General features: G+C 43.8%; 1 protein-coding gene across 1 annotated transcript in view; it reads right to left on the bottom strand.

Moving 5' to 3' along the window:
• LOC136429658 (gamma-aminobutyric acid receptor subunit beta-3-like) overlaps positions 1 to 22,286 on the bottom strand; it is a 61,028-nt gene that overhangs the window by 18,824 nt on the left and 19,918 nt on the right. Inside the window, exons 2-3 of the mRNA XM_066419584.1 lie at positions 10,848 to 10,939; positions 4,962 to 5,029 (exon numbers count right to left, since the gene is read on the bottom strand). Coding sequence (XP_066275681.1) covers positions 4,962 to 5,029; positions 10,848 to 10,939 — 160 coding nt within the window. The remainder of the gene's footprint in view (positions 1 to 4,961; positions 5,030 to 10,847; positions 10,940 to 22,286) is intronic.

The raw sequence follows: 22,286 nt of genomic DNA, 5'->3' as shown, positions 1-22,286 counted from the left end.
ATTCTACGGGCTTCGGGCGAATTTTCGGAGCTCGGCCGACGTTCGCGGGGCGCTGGAAGCTGCGCTTAAATTCAGCGAGGCCTCGGCGACGATTTTTGAACTCGCACAGCTCGCCAACAGTTTGCCCGTAGCTCGCCCGAGCAACGCCCAGCGCTCGGTCAATGTTCGGGCGGGCATCCGAGGATTTTAGACCCGATTTTTGGTCGGTCGGAGGTCGCCCGAGCTCTTCGGCCTCGTGCGAGCCTCGCACGGGCTTTGTACAATATTCGGACGACCGTCGTCAGTGTTCCGGCCGACTCATGAAAAGTAAGGCGTGCTTCGGGCGAGCGTCGTACTGGTGTCGATGGGAGCTTGGACGGGCTCCGGCCGAACTCCTTCTTGTTTATAGATAAAAGGTAACGACAGCTTGGTTTATAACATAAGATGATAGATAATACTTTAATATTAACTGATACTAATATCAACTTGTCAAAGAATGCTGCCAAACTTTTCTAATGAAAGACAATTCAACTGCAAAGTTAAATTTTCATTGAAACAATTTTATTATAAATAAAATGTGGACACCGAAGACAATACTTCTTGTTTCTTTTTTGGGTATTGGTTTCGATGCTTCAATTTATATATATTAATGAACTGGGGCTTGACTTTTGAGGCTTGACTTGACTTCCTGAGTTTTTCCTCCACAAAATGACTAGTTGAAAGTCTACTGAGTCATTTTAGATCTATGTTTGTCTGCCGAAGCACGCCCAGGCGTCGGCAGGGCGTCGATAGGCTTATCAACGGTCGGCCGAAGCTCGGACGGCGTTCGCCCGAGCTTCGGTCGATTTCCGTTTGCTGAAAATGTTTGGATCGGGGTTAAACGACTGATCTATTGACTTTGTGGCTCCTGCGCTAGTATTCGGATTGGTTTATGACAAAATTCCTGTTTAGGTTATTATTTTCAGTGTGCCCACCCACTTCACTCATGCCCGACAGATTTGCCACAACCCAGAAAGTAAAGTTGGTCCAAATTTGAGCTTGTTACCAGGTCAGTTGATTCTGACTTCGTCCGTGTCCAAGACATGGTACCGTCTTATGTGGGATTTATGATTATTACTGTTCGACGGACGTCGCCCGAGCTCCGTTCAATTTGTGACGGGGCAGGTTTTCAGCGAAAAATACGGTCGACACTCGGGCGAATTTGAAATTCGGCGAGCTTCCGGCGATCTATAAAATCGGCCGATGCTCGTATGAATTGTGACGCCGGCTTTAGGACGGGACGTTAAGCTGTCGTCCACTGTTCATTGTGCTTGTCAAAAAGAGCTAGGGGAATTTCCCCGGTACAACGAACCTGTAAATACTGTACATAGCGTCTGTCTCCTCTGTCACGACCAGTGGAAGAGTAGCTCATCTGTTCATTGAGTTCATTTGAGCTAAACTGGTTCGAGATCCCTTTCCTTTTCTTTTCCTTAAGTACCAATCCCAATATGACAGGACGAGCTTCTTGTCAGACTGGGTCCTTAAAACCTCCTGATTGGAATGACTCTTAATGATTCACAACGAGATCCAATGTTCTATGAAGAAGGACTGTAGCTGCACTAGTTAAGGCTGAAACCTTCAAAGTCGTCCTAAAATAAGAGGCACTGTCAAGGTCAAAACGTAACTGCTAAAGGAAACTTCATTTCAAATGACACCGCACTTCTAGAGTGGTGTGGCGCTTTGAATCATGACAAGATTTTTCTTAGACGGCTGAAACTGATCTTGATTCATCGCTGAGGCAGCGTAGTTCTTCACGTTTATGTGAGAGTTGATCCGAACAGGGAATGGCGGGTTTATGATCTTATTTTAGATCAGCACAAATGCGAACTACTAAAACTGGCATTCTTTCTCCCTCTGATTGAAGGACAGGAATAAAGTCGCCCGTATGTTGCATTGATACAACCATAGATCACTTTAATTGCCCAATTCTGAACAAAGTAGGCACATTTACAATCGGCTGAGGCGGTTTGGAAGAGCTAACAGGTCTCCAGCGGAGAGCTGAATTGTTTGGAGCTTCCTTTAGATTGTTCTCGTGGCGAAGATCAGGCTCGGAAGGACACAAAAAGTTTGGAATAAGCCATCTGCATACACGACTATGGCAATCTCGCAGGTATATGATACACATCTTCCATTTTACTCTGTCTAAGACACGAGTAAAGAAAATTAAAACAAGAAGATATTCTTCTCCCTATCTTAAACTTTTGTCCTTTATCTAGTTCTTCCGCAATCGTAACGGAATGAAATATCATGTATTGGATCGGTGGTCATAAATGAATGAGTGATTGGAATCCATTGCCCTATGTTCCTGAAAATGCGATAAGAGAAAATTGCACTTTCATCAATCGCCAGCAACTTGCCAAATGACGCGTGATGATTTTTCATACCGATGCATTTGCGATAAACGATCTATTACAGCTTCAGTATGATATGCATATATGACTCCGCTGTTTCGATATCTTGTGTGTTGGTAGTCGGTAAAGTTTGTCTGCTGATAGTGTGTTTTCTGATATGTCAAGGTTGTGCTCAGTCAGTAAGCTTCGATAGCCACACCTGGAGCAATGACTGGTATATGGATGTGCCCTGTAGGGGTGGCACCCATCTTCATTTCTATAGCCCTTGGGCCACACAGATTTGTGCAAGTAATTACAGAGGGGGCTGTTCCACCGGTAGTGATGCGTGTGTTTAACTGCCATAATCTTTCCCAAATGCTGAGTGCTAAGCAGAGAAAGCAGTATGTACCATCTTTAGAGACTTTGGTATGACCCGGCCGGGGTTCGAACTCGCGACCTACCGTGTACAATGCGGACACTCTACCAACTAGGCCACTGCACTGGTTTTGCAGCACAAAGGGCAGATGAGAATGGGTGAAGGTAACGGGTGGCAGCCAGCCGAGACTCTGCTGCTCGGACCTCATCAGTTATTTGCTCTCATAACGGCCCTCCTGGAAAACTACTGGTTCAGTAAAACTACAGGGGCGACGGCAAAGGTTGGAACTCCGAAATGTCTGCGTTTCAGAGAGAATGTTTCTGAGTTGTAAGATATTCTTGTTTTATACCCATACTTCGAACAGAGTAAACAGAAAGCTGCGTATCATATTTCTGCAAGTTGCCGTCGTCGTGTATGCGGATCGCTTATTCCAAACTCTTTGCAGCCATTTGAGCCTGATCAACATTCAAAGGGCAGACGAGAATGGGACGAGGTGAAAGTGAAGCACGGTGGCAACCGGCCGAGACTCTGCTGCTCGGACCTCATCAAATATTTGCAAACGCAATAAAAAAAAAGCCCCTCCTGGCTTGTGATCATGAAAACTACTGGGTCAGTAAAACTATAGGGGCAACGGCAATGGTTGAAAATTCGAACTGTTTGCGTTTAAGAGAGAATGTTTCTGAGTTGTAAGATAGGGAGGGGAATATATCATTGTATCATACACATTCTTTGAAAAGATTGACAGGAAGCTGTGATCATATATCTGCAAGGCTGCCGTCGTCGTGTTTGCAGATCGCTTATTTCAATCTCTTTGCAGTCATTTGAGCCTGATCCACGCCACAGGAACAATCTAAAGGAAGCTCCTAACAATTCAGCTCTCCGCTGGAGACTTGTTAGCTCTTCCAAACCGCCTCAGCCGGTTGTAAATGTGTCTACTTTGTTCAGAATCGGGCAATTAGAATGATCTATGGTTGTAGCGATGCAACAGAGGAACGACCTTATTCATGTCCGTCAATCAGAGAGAGAAATAATGCCAGTCTTACGAGTTTGCATTTGTGCTGATCTAAAATTAGATCACAAACCCGTCGTTTTTTGTTGGGATCAACTCTCACACAGACGTGAAGAATTGTACTGCTGCAGTGATGAATCCAGAGGGATGAAACAAGATCGGTTTCTGTCGCCCTCGTCATGACTCAAAGTGGCAGACTGCCAACAGAGTGCCGTATCACCTAAAAGAATGTTTCTTTTGGCAGTTGCATTTTGACCTTGACGACACAAATGTTACTTATCTAACTTCCTTCACATATCAGTATAAATCACCGCTGCAGTATGCGTCGAGACGAGCTGTGTGAATACTGGCACATGGTTTGTTGGAATATTGACTGATTTGCCTCAATTTCCTGCCTTAAATCTGAAGTACGTGATCTACTTGTGAGTCAAAGACATCAAAGCATGGGGGAAAAGCAAACAAGTATAAACAATCAGTGAGCGTGGCATTCACAAACATTGGGACCTTTATCTAGCATGTGAAGCTAAGAGTGGTCTCTTCAAGATCAGAGGAAAGCACTGCTTCAGGCCATTAGGTTTAATTACACTTTGAGAAGCTGATGAAGTAGTCTTTGCTCAGCTGCTGCCCAGTTCCTTCGTTCAGTACAAGCATTGCGCAGTAGATGAGCTGCGTTAAGTGTGTTTCCTAAAGCCCCCCTCTCACTGGACCCGCGACGGGTTGGCGAGCGATTTGACACCGCACTAAACGAATTTCATCGATGAAATACGAATCTTTTTTTACGCTTTGTGTGATTTGTTGTCTTTTTAGTCATACGTTTTGCATAGCAATCCCATTGTCAAGTCAAGGCCAACTCACATTTAATCTAGGACGCAGCTAGGTCGCCAACGTGTCGCGGGTCCAGTGAGAGGGGGGCTTTATGGAAACACTGTGTATCAACCTACTCGGTGGGCAGCTACTCCTAATGGTAAGGCAAGTCTATTAGTATAGGCTCGAGCTCAGTCCCTTTGCTGACGGGCTTTTTTGGCCATTGTCTACTTACCTGGAGATCAACGTCTCTACCTAGCCCCCTGCCCTAATCGCTGGCGAATGTGGCTGTAGGCATTGAAGATGAGGTTTGGCGCCAAACATGTCTCTGTGTCACTGCTGTCAACAGTTCTGGAATAACGAGGAACATTGCCCATGCGCATGTTTTAAGATCAAAAGATTTTACTTCATTAAGGTCACTCACCATGTTTACTTCTGAGATGAGGTCGATGCTTGCCACGGTGAGACTCAGGTTCACGTGCACGGGTTCTCCTGGAAAATAAGTCACAGATGTCAAACTTCATGTCAACTGAAGTACAAAACTTCAGTTGGATTAAGTCTAAATTATTTGAAAAAAATATAGTTTCTCAGGTAAGCCATGTGTTTCAAAGTTTGCTTAGAGGCACTGACATACCATGGCAAATACAACTAGAACAAGTTTTCCCATGCAAAATCCCTAGTCACAAAACTTCAGTTGGATTAAGTCAAAATTATTTGAAAAAGGTATCATTTGCAAAAGTAAACCATGTGTTTCAAAGTTTGACAAACACAGAACAAGTTTCTCCATGCAAAAGCCTACGTCTCATGACAAATGATGAGCGGAGGTCCATCGATTGAGTTCCTATCACTGCTAACAGACCTTTCCACCGCTAATCCCCCAATAGCCGACGTTAAGTCCCCCTGCGTTATCTACTGCTACATCTGTGCGTTCATTGATGGAAAGGTTTAGATTGGCGACAAACAATTACTCATCCCGCCGGGAGCGATCTGCGGGCTGTCGCCACGCTCTCTGACTTATTCCACAAGTTTGCGAATCTTGTTACACCGATTACTTCTAAAATATTAGAGATAACACATAGAACACTGTGGACGTATTTGATGAGCCACACTTTCGGAACACCGAATAGAGAAGTAGAGTTTGGGGACAAAGTTGTTTTTATCCCAAATTTTATCCCACGACTTAAAGCGGTGAGAAGCAGTGACTCCAGTCAGAAGCTCTGAAGAAGGTGTCTGACAGACACCGAAATGTCAGCAAGTGAGATTCCTGGTTGTGTAAAAAGAAACTCCAAATATCCTATGCTCTACCAACCTGATGAACTTATTTTCGATAGTTGTTTTTGTCTAGCTGCAGACGTTTGCTAATCTCCTTAACCCGAGCTTAATCTCAAGTGGCGTCGTGTGGCGCAAGTGTAGAGCGCGCGGCTGTCAAACAATGGGACCCTGGATCTAATCCCGGGTTATGCCCAGAGACATGTCTGAACTTGCGCCCCGACGTTATGCCCTTGGGAAAGGCACTTAACACGACTTTCCTCACTTCACTCAGGTGTAAATGAGTACCTAGCTCTTCTAGGGTAAGGGACGTCCCTCGGATAGGACGTTAAATGGAGGTGCCGTGTTTGAGGGGAGTCAGACCTTGAGCACGTAAAAGAACCCACCACATCTTTCGAAAAAGAGCAGGGGCATGCCCCGGTGTGAATGGACCAAAAACATGCCGGCCTAAATGGGGTAGGGAATTTCCCGAGCAGCCTTCGTAACCCATGCTTCTCTTAATGGGTCAGTGAAGTCAATACTTGTCTCGAGCATTGATATTTCTGACCTAGGGTGAAGAAATGCTGCCACAGTAACAATTCAGCCGCCTTTCTTCGGAAATCGATGGCAACATCAGGCTCTTACAAATTGATTTTTAAAAAATCGCTTCTTGAACTTGCTTCTTATTCTTACATTACAAGTTGAAAAAAAAATATCAGAGCAATCATAACCTTGTGCGCCTTGTGACAGAATCGGTTATAGCTAGCAATAGTTTCCTCGTGAAGCAAACAGTTAGACAAACGGGGAAACAAACAAAAACAGGACTTCAGATTTCTTCTCAGAAGAATGATTCCATGATATCATGTGACCTGAGTAGCCAATCAGCTGACATGTTGTTAGGAAACGTAATTAACAGCAGTTTACTTAATAATTAGTCATTAAATTTATTGATACTTTAGCCACGGAAGCTCAACTCAGTGACTTTGCACTGCGTGACAGCGGTGCCCTGCACATTCATGAATGATACATATTGGACACAATGTAAGTAACAGAAACCTAGTATAAAAACAAAAAAGCATCAATTTATAACCGAATTTAGACTCCTTTAAACAAAATCATATCCGAGATTCTTATTGCCCACCATTGCTCGTCAAATGTGGCGTCGTGTGACGTAACGACTAGAACATTCGGCCGTCAAATAAGGGAACCCGAGTTCGATCCCGGCTTGCCCCCAGACATGTCTGGACATGCACCCCGACGTTGTGCCCTTGGGAAAGGCACTTAACACAAATTTCCTCACTCTACTCAGATGTAAATGAGTACCTAGCTTCGGTTAGGGACGTCCCTCGGATAGGACGTTAAATGGAGGTCCCGTGTTTGGGGAGAGCCACACCCCGCGCACGTTAAAGAACCCACCACACCCTTCGAAAAAGAGTAGGGGCATGCCCCGGTGTGCGATGTTCCAATTCTTACAGTCTGGTCTGGGTTGACATCTTGAAAAGGTAATAGTCACCTGTTATGTCAATCCTTCCACAAATGTGGTAAATCTGAATAAATAAATGAAATGTGCCGCGGGACCCACTACTGCCTCGGTCTCATTTCCAATCCGGGGCCCGGCCGGGCTATTTGCATAAACGAAAAAATTAAAATCCTATCAAGAAAATACACAATATTTTGCTAGGAGTCTTTTTTTTAACGTTTTGTGTCTTTTGTTGACTCTTATATCATAGTTTTCGTTCCCACAAGCTGCCCGGCCGGGCAACGGTATTGAAACGGGACAAAAGCAAAACTTTCCGTATCACCTAGAGAGCATTAAACCGTAGCATCAGTGCTGATATCGCAGGCACACACGAGGAAAGGGCAATAAACGGGCAACGCGCTCATTAGCACAGTGTCGAGGGGAGATTACGGCTTAATTGATGTTCTTCCCGAGGGATTTCCGACATGTCTTCATGGTTTGTTACGGGGTTTCAAAAAGAGTCGTCAAAGCTGGCGAAACAAAAGGTACTGAGAAGTTTTTGTTCTTTTTACAAATTAGCTGTCATTCATGAAAGATATGACTTAAGATCTGCGTTTTCGTCGTTCCGACTTCGTTATCAAGTTTTACACTGAGTCTTTTGCGATTAGTATCTACAGATTTGCCGCACGGTACGTAATGCAACAGCCACGGTACGTAATGCAACAGCCTCTTTTCAAGTGGATATATATATATACATATATATAGTCTGCCATGCCAAAATGGTATAAATATACAAATACTATTTTGGCATTGAAGATTTTTGGCATTGCAGACTTTTGGCATTGCAGACTGTTGTTGGTATCTCAATTTCTCCAAGGTAGATTTGATTGTAAATCAGGCTTTCCAACGAACACGTCCGTGGGAACCTGCAGTCTGCCGTGCAAGCCCCAGGGGGCTGCTTAACAGACTGGAGTCAGCACACATGATGCACCACATTGTCATGTTTACTACTCACCCGCAGTTACTGGCGCCGACGCTTTCTATCCCATCCGTTCCACTAATAGACAAAAAGATTGGGGGCTCGTGTTGGTGACCTTAACAGTTTAACGTCTACTGAATAAACAGAAGGAATCGCGCAGGGTGGCGCTATCTTGTCCTGTCGTGTTTTCTCAAGTTAAACTAATATAAAACACGGTCCCGCAGGAACTACGTTGACGCGTGTTCAGCGAAGCGAGGGGTACGTGGGTTAACATCAGTCTGGTGTAGAAAACCTTACAGTGACGCAGTTGTACATCCCAGCCTGATCGCGTCGACAGTTATTAACGAACAACGGCATTTCTCTTATCAAATGTCACAGCCCCGCGGTAGTCACCACCTACATGTAGGTTTAATTGGAGGGGAAAATTCATTTGCAGAACAAAAGTTTTAATTTTCTAACGGGCACTGATGAAAGAAGAAGAGCAGCTACCGAAACCTTGAAACGTCGGTTGAGAAAACTTTTCCTTCTCTTCCTACTCTAAATCCCTAACCTGCAGAAACCGTTATCGGCACATATTAATGCTCGTAGGGAGGTTTATGAATCTCACAACAGCTTTGTGTCAGTTATTTTAGATGCCTTTCTTCTTCGCTCACAGTAAAATGTAATGCTTGTCTTATGGCTATAAGACTTGCGGTGTAGTCACAGGGAATCCCTTAATGACCAGTATAAGACTTGCATCAGCAACCTACGGTCTCATAATGACCCCTTTGGAGGTTTGGTAAACAACAGCGAGGCTCGTATAGCTACCGTTAGGTTTAGTGCAGCTCTGTTGCATCCGGGGAAAGAAAAGAAGCATGTGATGGACAGACGAGAGTGGCAGGCTATGGATGGCCGCATCGGAGCCAGCTGAATGGCGATGAAGAGAGAGAGAGAGAGAGAGAGAGAGAGAGAGAGAGAGAGAGAGAGAGAGAGAGAGAGAGAGAGAGAGAGAGAGAGAGAGAGAGAGAGAGAGAGAGAGAGAGAGAGAGAGAGAGAGAGAGAGAGAGAGAGAGAGAGAGAGAGAGAGAGAGAGAGAGAGAGAGAGAGAGAGAGAGAGAGAGAGAGAGAGAGAGAGAGAGAGAGAGAGAGAGAGAGAGAGAGAGAGAGAGAGAGAGAGAGAGAGAGAGAGAGAGAGAGAGAGAGAGAGAGAGAGAGAGAGAGAGAGAGAGAGAGAGAGAGAGAGAGAGAGAGAGAGAGAGAGAGAGTTACCACGCAGCGCGAGGAAGTGCACTCATGTGGCGCCTTATTGAGCTACGCCGGAGTCCCGGGTGTCTCGTCAGCCAAGAAGAATGGCGGTGGCTACTCAAGACATCAAAACATCAGTCCGCCGTCTTCTCCCGAGATGACCCTTAAGAAGCACGACTCTAATAAAACTTGCTGGAGTCAGTGAAAGTGCCCCTTAATTCCTTGCACAAATCGCTGGAGAGCACTTTGGGTTTTCGTTATCTGTATTTCGTGGGAGTCGTACGTATTCCTCTGTCGTAATTTTCGACATCGTTGTGCAAGGGGAAGAATATATTAACGGAATGCGGCGGTATTCAGCAGGGAAATGGAGTTATTGTTTATCTATGAAGTAATGCAGTCTAACATTTCAAAAATCGCCCTTCGTTTATAGATACAGTGATAAATATTAGTAATTTTCAACATAATAGTCTCAGATGTTAAACAACCGCCGGCCCCTCAACTATAGTCTTGATTGTTTATCGGATAAATAAATAAGGGTTGCCAGAAAGAGCAAACAGCGTGAAGGTAATGAGTGCCTGTTAAGCGTCTCATCCGTTGAATGAAAACAAGTAAATCTTAACAGCAGTGGCTGCGTATATATAAATACTGCGAAACAAACGCAGCATTAAAATACAGGTCACATATTTCACCACACACATTTCTGTATATAATTAGTACTGTTCTTGGTGGAAAATGCACTGCAGTTTTACTAGACTACCCTTGACCACCAACTCAGCCCTCTTCGATGTTCCTGAACCCCCTGTTCCAAAGTTCCTTGTCCTTTGCCTCCTTGTCCTTTACCTAGTAATCCCTTATGAATATAAAAATGTAGAGTGTCCTCCTTACTTCCTGTTGGTACTTTGATTAGCAGCGTTTCGTGTTTGAGTTCGAGTTTTAGACATGTACAAGTCGTCGTGGCACAGGCGGTAACGCCTCTACTTCGGCATCTGGATCAAATACCGTGGATCCTAGGGCCCGCGTCGATCCTAAGGGTCGACTCGAGCTCGTACATGTTGTAAGGGATTGCATTCGTCATTTCGGATGGTGACGTAAACCCGCGGCCCCGTGTATGAGGGAGCTTCGGGCGTAAGCCTCAAGCGTCAAGCCTCTGCACGTAAAAGAACCCAACAGATTTATCAAGAAGAGTAGGGGTGACCCGGCGTGCCTGCCCAAAAACGCGAGCCGTGGCGAAGCCGCATTGAACGACCACTGGCTGAAAAGCATCATGCTTCACCTCAATTGAGGATGCCTGCTTTACTACTTTTTAGAAGTCCTTTTATGCCCAAATGACAATACCGGTGCATATGATTATTCTTTTGTATATCCAAGAATAAATCATATGGAGGATAAACATTGCTTACCGCCAAAGTTGGGTCTGAGGAAGCGGTCGTACCCGCGGCTCTGCAGGAGGCTGTCGATGGTGTTGCCGCCGGTCTGCCTCTCCTCGGCAACACTGCAGGGAACAGGGGCAGAACAGTTTAGTTCTAGCATGAAGAAGGTCATCTGAGTTGGTACATTAGCGGGACGGGGGGCGATATAGACTTTCGACAACTTTTGACCAAGTGTTGGCGTCATTCAATAATGATAATAATGATAATAATGATAATAATGGTTTTATTGGTCAGAAATTACCCGCAATGGCAGCCTTTCTAGCGTTGAAAAATGAAGGGTTTACATGTGTCACATAATACACAACACAGACATATACATATCTTATCCACACTTGCATTTTGTGGATTTGTCGCAAGGGTCTGGGCGGCTGCCATTCGGCGCCACCAAGTGACCTCAATATGACCTTCTCCAACCGAAGTCAGGTACCCATTTACACCTGGGCGGAGTGAGGAAAGTTGTGTACAGTGCCTTTCCCAAGGGCACAAGATCGGTGATACGACAGGATTCGAACTCGGGACCTCTTGGTTCTGAGCCGAACGCTCTGCCGTTGCGCCACACGACCCATTCGCATTTGTGTTCACGTTAAACATTGGCGTCAGAATACGTTCTGTAAACACTTTCTATTGAGCATTAACAAGTTCATCTGAGCTGGTACATTACCGGGACGGGGGGCGTTCTAGACTTCCGACAACATTTGACCAAGTGTTGACGTCATTTACGCCTTCGCATTTGTGTTCATGTTAAGTGGTGGCGTCAGAATAAGTTCTGTAAACTTGAGTTCGTCACAATTTTGTCATTGTAGGTATGTTTATGATCTCAATAAAATGCAATATAAAGATACAAAAGATACACGGGCAGTTAGACGCTGGTTATTATGATTGATGTAGAGTTAGGTGACATAAAGTAGGATTTACCTATGATGGCAAATGCCGGGTAAGTGTGGTAATGTTTACAAAAAAGCAACCATTACCCGGCATTAGTCACATTTGGTAAATCCCTCTCTTCGTGCCGTGGCACTTAAAACAGTACTGAGGAAATCCCATGCGTGTGCACACAGAGCACGTACACGGACTATACGGCCTGTGATGTCCCAGGTTCTGGACTACAAGCTGGTGTGTTGCGCCGAAAGTCTATAGATAAACAGATACAGATACAACAGTTGGGAGATGATGTCTCGCCCTTTTGCTACAGAAACGGAAACGCCCATAGATGTGTGCAAGATTACACGTGTTGATGATCTCAACAGTTTAACGTCTACTTGATAAACAAACTTTAAAGCATTCACGCAGGCAGCGCTATCTTGAACTGCAGTGTTAACTTCCTCACGTAAAACTAATATCAGCCGCGGTCCCACTGGAACAACTCTGACGCTTGTCCGGAGAAGCGCGGGTTACCGGGTTAACATCATCAGGTGTAGGAAGCCTCACAGTGACGCAATTTTACATCCCACGCTGCGACACTGCTGATTGCTATACAAATAGCAACTTAAGCCCCCCCTCTCACCGGGCCCGCGGCACGCTGGCGCCGTCGCTTGCCTACTTAAGCCCCCCTCTTACTGGACCTGCGGCACGCTAGCGGCGTCGCTACTTAAGCCCCCTCTTATTGGACCCGCGGCACGCTGGCGGCGTTGCTACGTAAGCCCCCCTCTCACTGGACCCGCGGCACGCTAGCGGCGTTGCTACCTAAGTCCCCTCTTACTGGACCCGCGGCACGCTAGCGGCGTCGCTACTTAAGCCCCCCTCTTACTGGACCCGCGGCACGCTAGCGGCGTCGCTGCTTAAGCCCCCCTCTTACTGGACCCGCGGCACGCTAGCGGCGTTGCTACTTAAGCCCCCCTCCCTCCTCTCTCACTGGACCCGCGGCAAGCTGGCGGCGTCGATGCGGGCGATCAAATTGACAAAGCACTCAACGAATTTCATCGACCAAGAAAACGAATCATTTTAAGCTTTGTGTGTTTTGTTGTATTTTTGGTCATACTTGTACATTTTGAATGATGTTCCCATTAGAAAGTCAAGGGTAACACAAATCCAGTTTAGGACACAGCGACACCGCCAGCGTGCTGCGGGTCCAGTGAGAGGGGGGCTTAAGATGTGTGCAAGATTACCACAAAGATATAGATAATGACAACACAGCTCTACAGATGCTGAGGTATGTGGATTTCTTCTGTGACTATGTTCTATCCCTCCAATACACAATACATCATCTTGTTCAGCTGTCCTCATTTCTTCACAGTTAATGTGTGTTCTGTATTCAGTACGTTTGCCTATCTAAGCCCTATCTAAAGCCATCGGCCCCTCATATTTGTTTCACTGATGGAGATTTTACGAGCAAAGGTGACTCTAATGTTGATATGCACTGTGCGTGGATTTGTAAGTGCTACTACATCAGAAACCGATGCTGATAATGGATGTGTGCAGGCAACAGCAGTTGAATCGTGTTAGTGAAATCATGTTACCGAGGTTCCTGTAGTCGTATGTCATCCAGGCAATATTTGTTCTGAAAGCTTCAATAACTAAATAGATAAAAGACCTGATCGGTTGGAAAGATCGACACCGCTGCAACAGAATTAGTGCAGATCGGTCATTTCCCGAGGCTACGTCCGACCCCCATTATTTGCGCATGTTGTAAATTAAACACCTTCATGTCATCCATCATTCAGGAACGGTCCCGGAGCTGTAAGAAGATAGGAGCCCTTTTCTTCTCGCACCGATCTATCGGTGATCTTAATGCTGGTGTTCCAAAATAAATGGCATCGACATGACAAGGTGGTCTTGTGGTGGAAATCTAAAGGCGTTGGGTTCGAATCCCGAGTAGGACCCAATGTTGTTCAACTGGAAAATGTGCTTTATACCTAATTCGAATCAGGTGAAAAAGTGTACCTAGGTTTAGTCAGGGGCGTGCCCTCTCGAATGGGACGTAAAGCCGGAGGTCCCTTGTTGGAGGAGAGCCACACATAATAACGTTAAAGATTCCTCCGCACATATCAATAAGAGTAGGGGTCCATCCCGGTCTGAGTAGATCAAACCTTACAGTCCAGTCTTATGCAATCCTGTACCTGCTGCATAGAACTGATGTTTTTCACACAAAGGTGGTTTACCAGTTATGTGAAACAAACATACAGTATTTACCACTTTTTTTTTCTACCTTGAAAGTTTACATACTTTTCGGCCGTGGCCGTTTTTCAAGAGTTCATAACCTACATCATAAGACAGTGGGATTATCCGTTTGAGCTAACATGTGCTGATATTTTCGACTTTACGCATGAACCAAATAGAGCGCCAACAATATGTCATTCTCTGATACGGACAGTGTACCGACCACCCATGCATTTCAAATGTGCGTCATGCGGACCGGAATAGGTGAAGAACGCAATGAAGAGGAATGCATAACTAATCCTCCGGTGTAACATCTAAACCCCGACCCAATAAGCTATTGAACCAGAAATAACGTGGCATATACGGAAGAGTGATACCTTAATTATCTGGTTGTCTTGGCACGCTCAGGAATAAACAGATCTGACCTACATAAAATAGGTGACTTTCAAAATAACACAAATTCATGTAGTACGCAGGAAAGGACGCATCTGTTAAATGACTGATGACAGATTGCTCTGACTTATATTATCATAAGCATCATTGATATAAATATCATCAGTATCTATTTATTATCATAATCGATGACGAAGATGAAGCTTTATCGATGCAACAAAAAGAACATCGACTTTTGTACCGTCAACTTCAAACTACAAAATGGAAGTGCAAAATGAATCTCTACTAGCTAAGCAATGCAGGCTAATATGATTACATTCTGATCAATGCTATAGTCAGGAATGGCTAGTCATGATTTTCGGTATCTTTTCTACTATCAGACCGATCTTTCATGTACATTGTGTTTACCTATTTTTGTATTATAGAAGTTGTCACATCTAGAAATGCAATCAAATCTGCTCATGGCATCGAGTGTCTTGAGATCTGTTGTACTTATTTATTTACGCAAAGAAATGAATAACACATTACGTAAGGCATGATGCCCGTGTGAAAGGAACAAATCGACACCACACAGTGCCCATAGGTTCGTTCTTACAAAAAAAAAGCAAAAAATTTATGCCACATAATGAATAACTCAAAAAGCTAGAACTAAAGTTTGGCACAGGGGATGCACAAACAAAAACGCTGTGGTATTACAGCTGTGACTTTAATCATAACCACGTTAAGTAAAACGAAAGTTTCACATTTTCTTCTATTGACGCCCATCTATATGATAATGTCTCTAGTTAGAACCGTTCTGCGGATTAAGTGGAGATTTCACCACATAGATTACCGCTGATACATTTCCTGAGCGTGCCATTAGAATATTGTTAACTGTGCGAGTCTTATGAAACCAAAATAGAACAAGCTGCTAGGGGGCCCAAACCCACACCACGTCTTCATTACACCACAAGCTATCTGCCACCAAAAAATCAAGACCACAACACGTCCAGGTCAAGAGATAGAAAAATGGAATTTCTGCTGCAGTACCAAGGTCACATACCAGGGGGCCCAAAATCGACCTTGACTTTCGGCTTCATAACACCTACCCACATACTAAATATCATCGTAATCCATGAAGAGGTTCCTGAGTAATGCTGACTACAGTAGTACGGAAACAGAAACAAACAAACAAACAGACAGACACACAGACACACCCAAAAAAATATCTCCATTTTTCATGGAGATAATGAGATTTTGTGATGATAAGCTTTCCTCGACGAACTTCCAGCAGCCGTTGTTTAGAAATACATTGTTCAAGATAGATGCCAAAAAGTTTTGAACAGAGGATGATCAGATGAAGATAAGAGAAAAATGAAAGTATCACATTTTCGTTTATTGATTCTGTGATGATAAAATATCTGGATGAGCTTCCAGCAGCCGTTGGTTAGAGCTACACTATTCAAGCTTGGTATGCAGATGAAGGATTGGGCTACACAGCCACATGGCAGGTTACAGAGGAGGACAACCTTCCCTTTGATATTCGGACGTGAAGAAACAGCCATCATTTGAGATTGGTGCCGAAAAGTGGTGTAGCATAGAGAATCGTAAAAGAAGATGTTGATGAGTTGATAAGGCCTCGGCGTACGTGAAGAAAAAGTCACGCATTTTCTTCTATTGTCTCCAGTCAATATGATAATCTCAACTTAGAACCTGTTACATTGATAACGATAGGTGACGAAAATATCCCGAGCGTGCCATAAGAAAATTGTTTAACGTGCAAAACTGACGAAACTTGTAATTTTGGGATTATGTGATGATAAACTTTCTTGATGAACTTCCGGCAGCCGCTGTTTAATGATACACTGCTTACGATAGGTGTCGAAAACTGTTGAATCTGTCGGGGTCGACTGTGGCGTAACGGCAGGGTTTTTGGCCCAGAACCCAATGGTCCCAGGTTCGAATCCCCTTACGCCACCGATCTTGTGTCCTTGGGAAAAAAGGCACTTTACACGACTTTCCCCACTCCAGCCAAGTGTAAAAACGGCTATATCATCTGTGTGGTTCACGATATCAGCAATAGCTGCTTGTGTCCACGTGTATTGCACTGTTGCAATTCCAATGAAATCTAAATCCAAATTCAAATCTAGGATGCATAGAAGATAAATTCGTTACGGATGTGGGTTACGTTAAGTAAAGTTACGTTAAGTAAACGACAGTCTCATATTTTCTTCTATTGTCTCCAATCTATATGCTAATGTCGTTAGCACGTAGATCACCGTTAACACATCTCCCAAACGTGTCATCAGATTATCATTCACGGTGCCAAACTGATGAAACTTGTGAAATTGGGATTATGTGATGATAAACTTCCTTGATGAGCTTTTGATAGCCGTTGTTGAGAGATATATACTGTTGACTATAGGTGCCTATTAAAAGCTGGTGCATAGAGGATGCGTAGAAGAAGATGATAAGTTATTAAGGCTGTGAAGTAAAAGAAAGCCTCGTATTTTCTTCTATTGTCTCCATATGATAATTTCGTTATCTTAGAACAGTTCTTCTGATAATCCGTTGATGTTTTGCCACATAGATAGTCGTAAACATGTTTCCCGAGCGTGTCATAATAATATTGTTTAGCGTACGAAACTGATCAAACTTGTCAAATCCGGGATAATTTGATGATAAACTTCCTTGATGAACTTCCGGCAGCCGTTGTTTAACGATGCACTGCTTACGATAGGTGTCGAAAACTGTTGAATCTAGGATGCATAGAAGAAGATGATGAGTCGTTAGGAATGTGACTTACGTTAAGTAAAAGAAAGTCTCGTATTTTCTTCTATTGTCTCCAATCTATATGCTAATGTCGTTAGCACGTAGATCACCGTTAACGCATCTCCCAAACGTGTCATAAGAATATCATTCACGGTGCCAAACTGATAAAACTTGTAAAATTGGGATTATGTGATGATAACTTTCTTGATGAGCTTTTGGTAGCCGTTGTTTAGAGATAAACTATTTACTAAAGGTGCATATTAAAAGCTGTTGCATAGAGGATGCGTAGAAGGAGATAATAAGTTATTAAGGCTGTGAAGTAAAAGAAAGCCTCGTATTTTCTTCTATTGTCTCCATATGGTAATTTCGTTATCTTAGAACAGTTCTTATGATAATTCGTTAAGGTTTCGTCACAAAGATGGTCGTTAACACTTTTCCCGATCGTGTCATAAGAATTTTGTTCATTGTGCGAAACTGACAAACTTATAAAATTCGGGATTATGTGATGATAAACTTTCCTGATGAAATTCCGGCAGCCGTTGTTTAATGATACACAGTTTAGGATAGAGGATGCATAGAAGAAGATGATGAGTTGGTAAGGCTGTGGCAAACGTACGTGAAGAAAAAAGAAAGTCTTGCATTTTCTTCTATTGCCGCCATTCTGTATGATAATCTCTAGTTACAACCTTTTTCCTGATAATCCGTGAAGATTTCGCAACGTAGACTACCGTTAACACATTTACTGATTGTGATAAAAGGATATTGTTCACCTTGAAAAACTGATGAAACTTGGAAAATTGAGGATTGTGATAATAACTTTTATGGATTAACTTTCGGCAGTTGTTGTTTAGAGGTACACTGTTAAAGACTGGTGCCGAAGAGGATGCGCAGAGGAAACAGTAACAGAAACTATCGCATTTTCTTTTATTGTCTCCAATTTATATGATAATTTCATTAGCTGGAAACTTTCTCCTGATAATCCGTTTCGCCACGTAGATTACCGTTAACGCATTTCCCAAGCGTGTCATAAGAATATCATTCACTGTGCAAAACTGATAAAACTTGTTAAATTTGGTATGATAAACTTTCTTGCAGCTTGATGAACTTCTGTCCCGGATTTTCTTGTATTGTCGCCAATCTATATGATAATCTTTCTTTAGAACCTTTCTCCTGAAAATCTCTAGTTAAACTCTTCTGATAATCCGTGGAGATTTCGCCACGTAGAATGCCGTTTACACATTTACTGACTGTGATGAAAGAAAATCTTGTATTGTCTATTGCTATTTTCCTTTTATCCATTTTCTATGTATGTGCAGTATGTCATTATGTTTCTTTTTGTATGTTTTGAGTAGAAGGCTTAAGATAAGCAACCGCTTCCTGCCCAATACAATAAAAAAATGTTTGAAAATAAAAAAATAAAGAAACTCTTTTACCCTGGAAAACTGATGAAACTTGGAAGAATTTGGGATCCTGTGAGGATACACTTTTCTGGATGAACTTCCGAGAGCTTTCATTTAGAAATATTCTTGAGATGGATACCGGAAATGTTCATATCATATTCTGTCGCAAAGCATAATACAAACACATCACACTTACGATAAAATATGTTCCACTTAAATGGACTAAGCATCAACATAATCGTTCTTGCTACTTTTTTTCAGCTTGCGCCTGACAATAAACATACTTTTTGATAGGAATTAGTTTCAGACGCAATTGAACACGCGTATGCATGCATGCAGAAGTAAAAACGAAGAACCCTTCAAATCCCTACACGCACTTGTTACTAGTACTCTGTTTCTTTTAGAACCTTCCAACAGCAGTATTATACGGTAGCATGTTCCTTAGACTATCTACGCTTGCATACGGAAGTCAAGGATATTGAAGTCCTTCTCAATCAAAGCGTACAAGTTTCCGGGAGAGATAAAGTTCAAGGGAAACGACTTGGAGATACGGAATGGGATTTCTGCATTTAGATTACACTTAAGTGTATTACAGAGCTTCGTGGTGCACGCTGCCTGGACAGGATGAGTAGATGGCACCGGAGATAGCCCTGCGTGATAGATGAACAGCCAATCTCTAAGAAGACTTGCGTTCGAGTTTAGCCCATGAACTTCCTGTTCTCGTAAAAGTGGTTGGAGACGGATAAGATCTGACCAGTTGTGGTTGTTTCAACGACGCACTGAAGATGGCAGCAATTCGACCATGAAACGACTTTAGAGTGTTTCCGTGTTTGCATCTGTTGCGGATCAAAGTTGCCTTCTGCATGTGAAGCGATGCTGAAGATCTCCACTTCTAGAACCCATGCCTCTCTAGGTGTTCTGAGTCGATTCTTTGGTGAGGAAAATCTACTTAGCGCGAAGGATCTAGGAGATGCGGACCTTCAGAGATTCAAATATTCCACCAATGTCAAGTGTGACCCCGTTTCGAACACGCTTCAACGCAAGGAGTTTCTTATGTATTCAAAGGCTTCTGATGGGTCACTTGTAAGATCAGTGAAGAAATGGAATTTTTATCTGCACGCAAAGCATAAGTGAAGTAAGTCGCCCTGCTCTTATGTAAATGAAGTCCAGCGGGTTAATAAGCAATAAATATTCTACCTCTTCTCTATGCGAGACAAAGAAGAATCGAGTGAAATACCATGGCATGTCCACCCAAGTGCCCTCATGTGTTACACAGATGGGATTTCTTTAATTCACTGCCTGCCATGAAGCAGTCAACATGAGCTGGAAGGACATTAAGAGAATAGCTACTGACGGATCCTACAGGGTTAACCTGATTGAAATAAACCTGTACATTGATACATACAATATCTACCCTTCATACGTGTCTCACACAATCTAATGAAACTTCACGGCGCTTAATGATATCGTAAATATGTTGATTTGAGCCGATCTTGAGGTGTTGAAATGTTACTTATATGCCTGCCATTACCTACCCTTCGTGGCCGACGTAAAGTTGTAAATGTAATATCTAAGCACGCGTAAATACTGTGGACAAAAACTTGAATAGAGCCGGGATGATTTCAGAGTGCTTTTAAGGTAAAGTTAAATTTAGTTTGAGATTTACGTGCAGGTACTTAATTCATTTTTCAATGTACCATGATCATAAATAAGATAAACGGGGTCACACGGGTTCAGTATTAGGGGCATACCCGTGGACAGTGGAGCGCGTCTTCCCGCCCCGACCCTTTCCAATAACATGCTAGGCAGGTCAATGACTCCCTGACCCTCTGGTCTTGAGTATGGATCACTAACCCCTGAGCCGAACCCCTAACGCTACCCTGTAGGTCAATGACCCTCTGCCCCTCTGGTCTTGAGTATGGATCACTAACCCCTGAGCCGAACCCCTAACGCTACCCTGTAGGTCAATGACCCTCTGCCCCTCTGGTCTTGAGTATGAATCACTAACCCCTGAGCCTAACCTCTAACACCACCCTGTAGGTCAATGACCCCCTGCCCCACTGGTATTGAGTATGGATCACTAACCCCTTGGCTTAACCTCTAACACTACCCTGTAGGTCAATGACCCTCTGCCCCTCTGGTCTTGAGTATGGATCAATAACCCCTTGGCTTAACCTCTAACACTACCCTGTAGGTCAATGACCCTCTGCCCCTCTGGTCGTGAGTATGGATCAATAACCCCTTGGCTTAACCTCTAACACTACCCTGTAGGTCAATGACCCTCTGCCCCTCTGGTCTTGAGTATGGATCGCTAACCCCTGAGCCAAGCCCCTAACGCTACCCTGTAGGTCAATGACCCCTGCCCCTCTGGTCTTGAGTATGGATCAATAACCCCTGACCGTAACCTCTGACACGACCCTGCATGACTCACAGTAAGACAATAATATTGTGTGAGATGACCGCAACGACACGATGGACCTCTGTATCCCCATATTGCCAGAAGATCAGATCGTGCTTGTGTTTTGATGTCCATCATTTGTCTTATGACATGGTGGCGTTGCATGGCCGAGTGGCTACGCTAGCTATAGCGGGTTCAGAATCGAGAGGTCCCGGGTTCGATACCTGGCATCGCCGGCCAGACGTTGTGTCCTTGAAAAAAAGGCACTTTACACGACTTTCCTCAATCTAGCCGAGTGTCAAATGGGCACCTGCCTTTGGTTGGGAAGGAGGTAAGAACGGAAGGTGGGGGTTGGTCTCTGCCTTCCAATACCGTGCCATAGACACAGTGGGCAACAGCCCACTACCCCTACAACATCCCAATGCCCCTACGGCCTCATAACGGCTCTTGGACTATCTTTATCTATCCCTACCGTTAACCATTAGCCTTATGAAAGTCTGTCACAAAGGCAGAATATCTCCGTGAATCAAAGACCTCACTCATACCAGGATTCGCGAATCGGGATTCACCCTAGGCACGAGATAGATCCTTATTCGGAGAATCCCGATGCGAACCGTCCAAATCTGGCTGCTGGGTGGATTCGGCGGATCAATCCAGTGCCTAGGTCAATCCAGATTCACGAAACCAGATATGAACGCATGCATGTTTAAACTATGCAATCTGTACTATATATATTTTACTGTATATGTCACTAACATGTTAGTTAGGTTTATGTTAGACGACCTGTATCTAGCCCCTCGCGGCACGATTGTACAATAAAGGTCCTCATTCATTCATTCATTTATTCATTCATTCATTCATTCATTCATTCATTCATTCATTCATTCATTCATTATCACTGTTGTTTATGATGAAAAATCACATTTCGTCGCTAAAACCAAAGATTCACCGCCCCACTTTCCCCCTCTACGGCGGAGCTGAACCCAAGGACGCACCAGCCTAGTTTACCCCGTGTGCTATATATGGAGATAACTTGGGAAGGTCAAGGTGCCCGTCATACATCTCACATCCAGGTCATCCACATCATTAAAAAGCCATTACCTTCAAGCGGGAGGTAATTATAGTACGACGGGCTAAGCACAAGTGTGTTAAGTTAAGTGTGTTTAAAATGATTGATTTTTTTTGGGCTACGGAAGGTGTCAGAGAATCAATCTCACGGAACGCGATCTGCGTTACGCAGAATTCTGAGCCTACTCGTGAATAGTTTGTATCTACCAATAGTCTTTGGCAAAGTCAACAAACAATAACCAGACACCCTCTAGCATATGGAATGAAGTATGCACTTGTTTAGGCCCGGCCGATGGCCGATAG

This window comes from Branchiostoma lanceolatum, chromosome 3 (assembly GCF_035083965.1).
Source record: "Branchiostoma lanceolatum isolate klBraLanc5 chromosome 3, klBraLanc5.hap2, whole genome shotgun sequence".
Lineage (NCBI taxonomy): Eukaryota > Metazoa > Chordata > Leptocardii > Amphioxiformes > Branchiostomatidae > Branchiostoma > Branchiostoma lanceolatum.
This window is presented reverse-complemented; position numbering and strand designations above follow the sequence as displayed.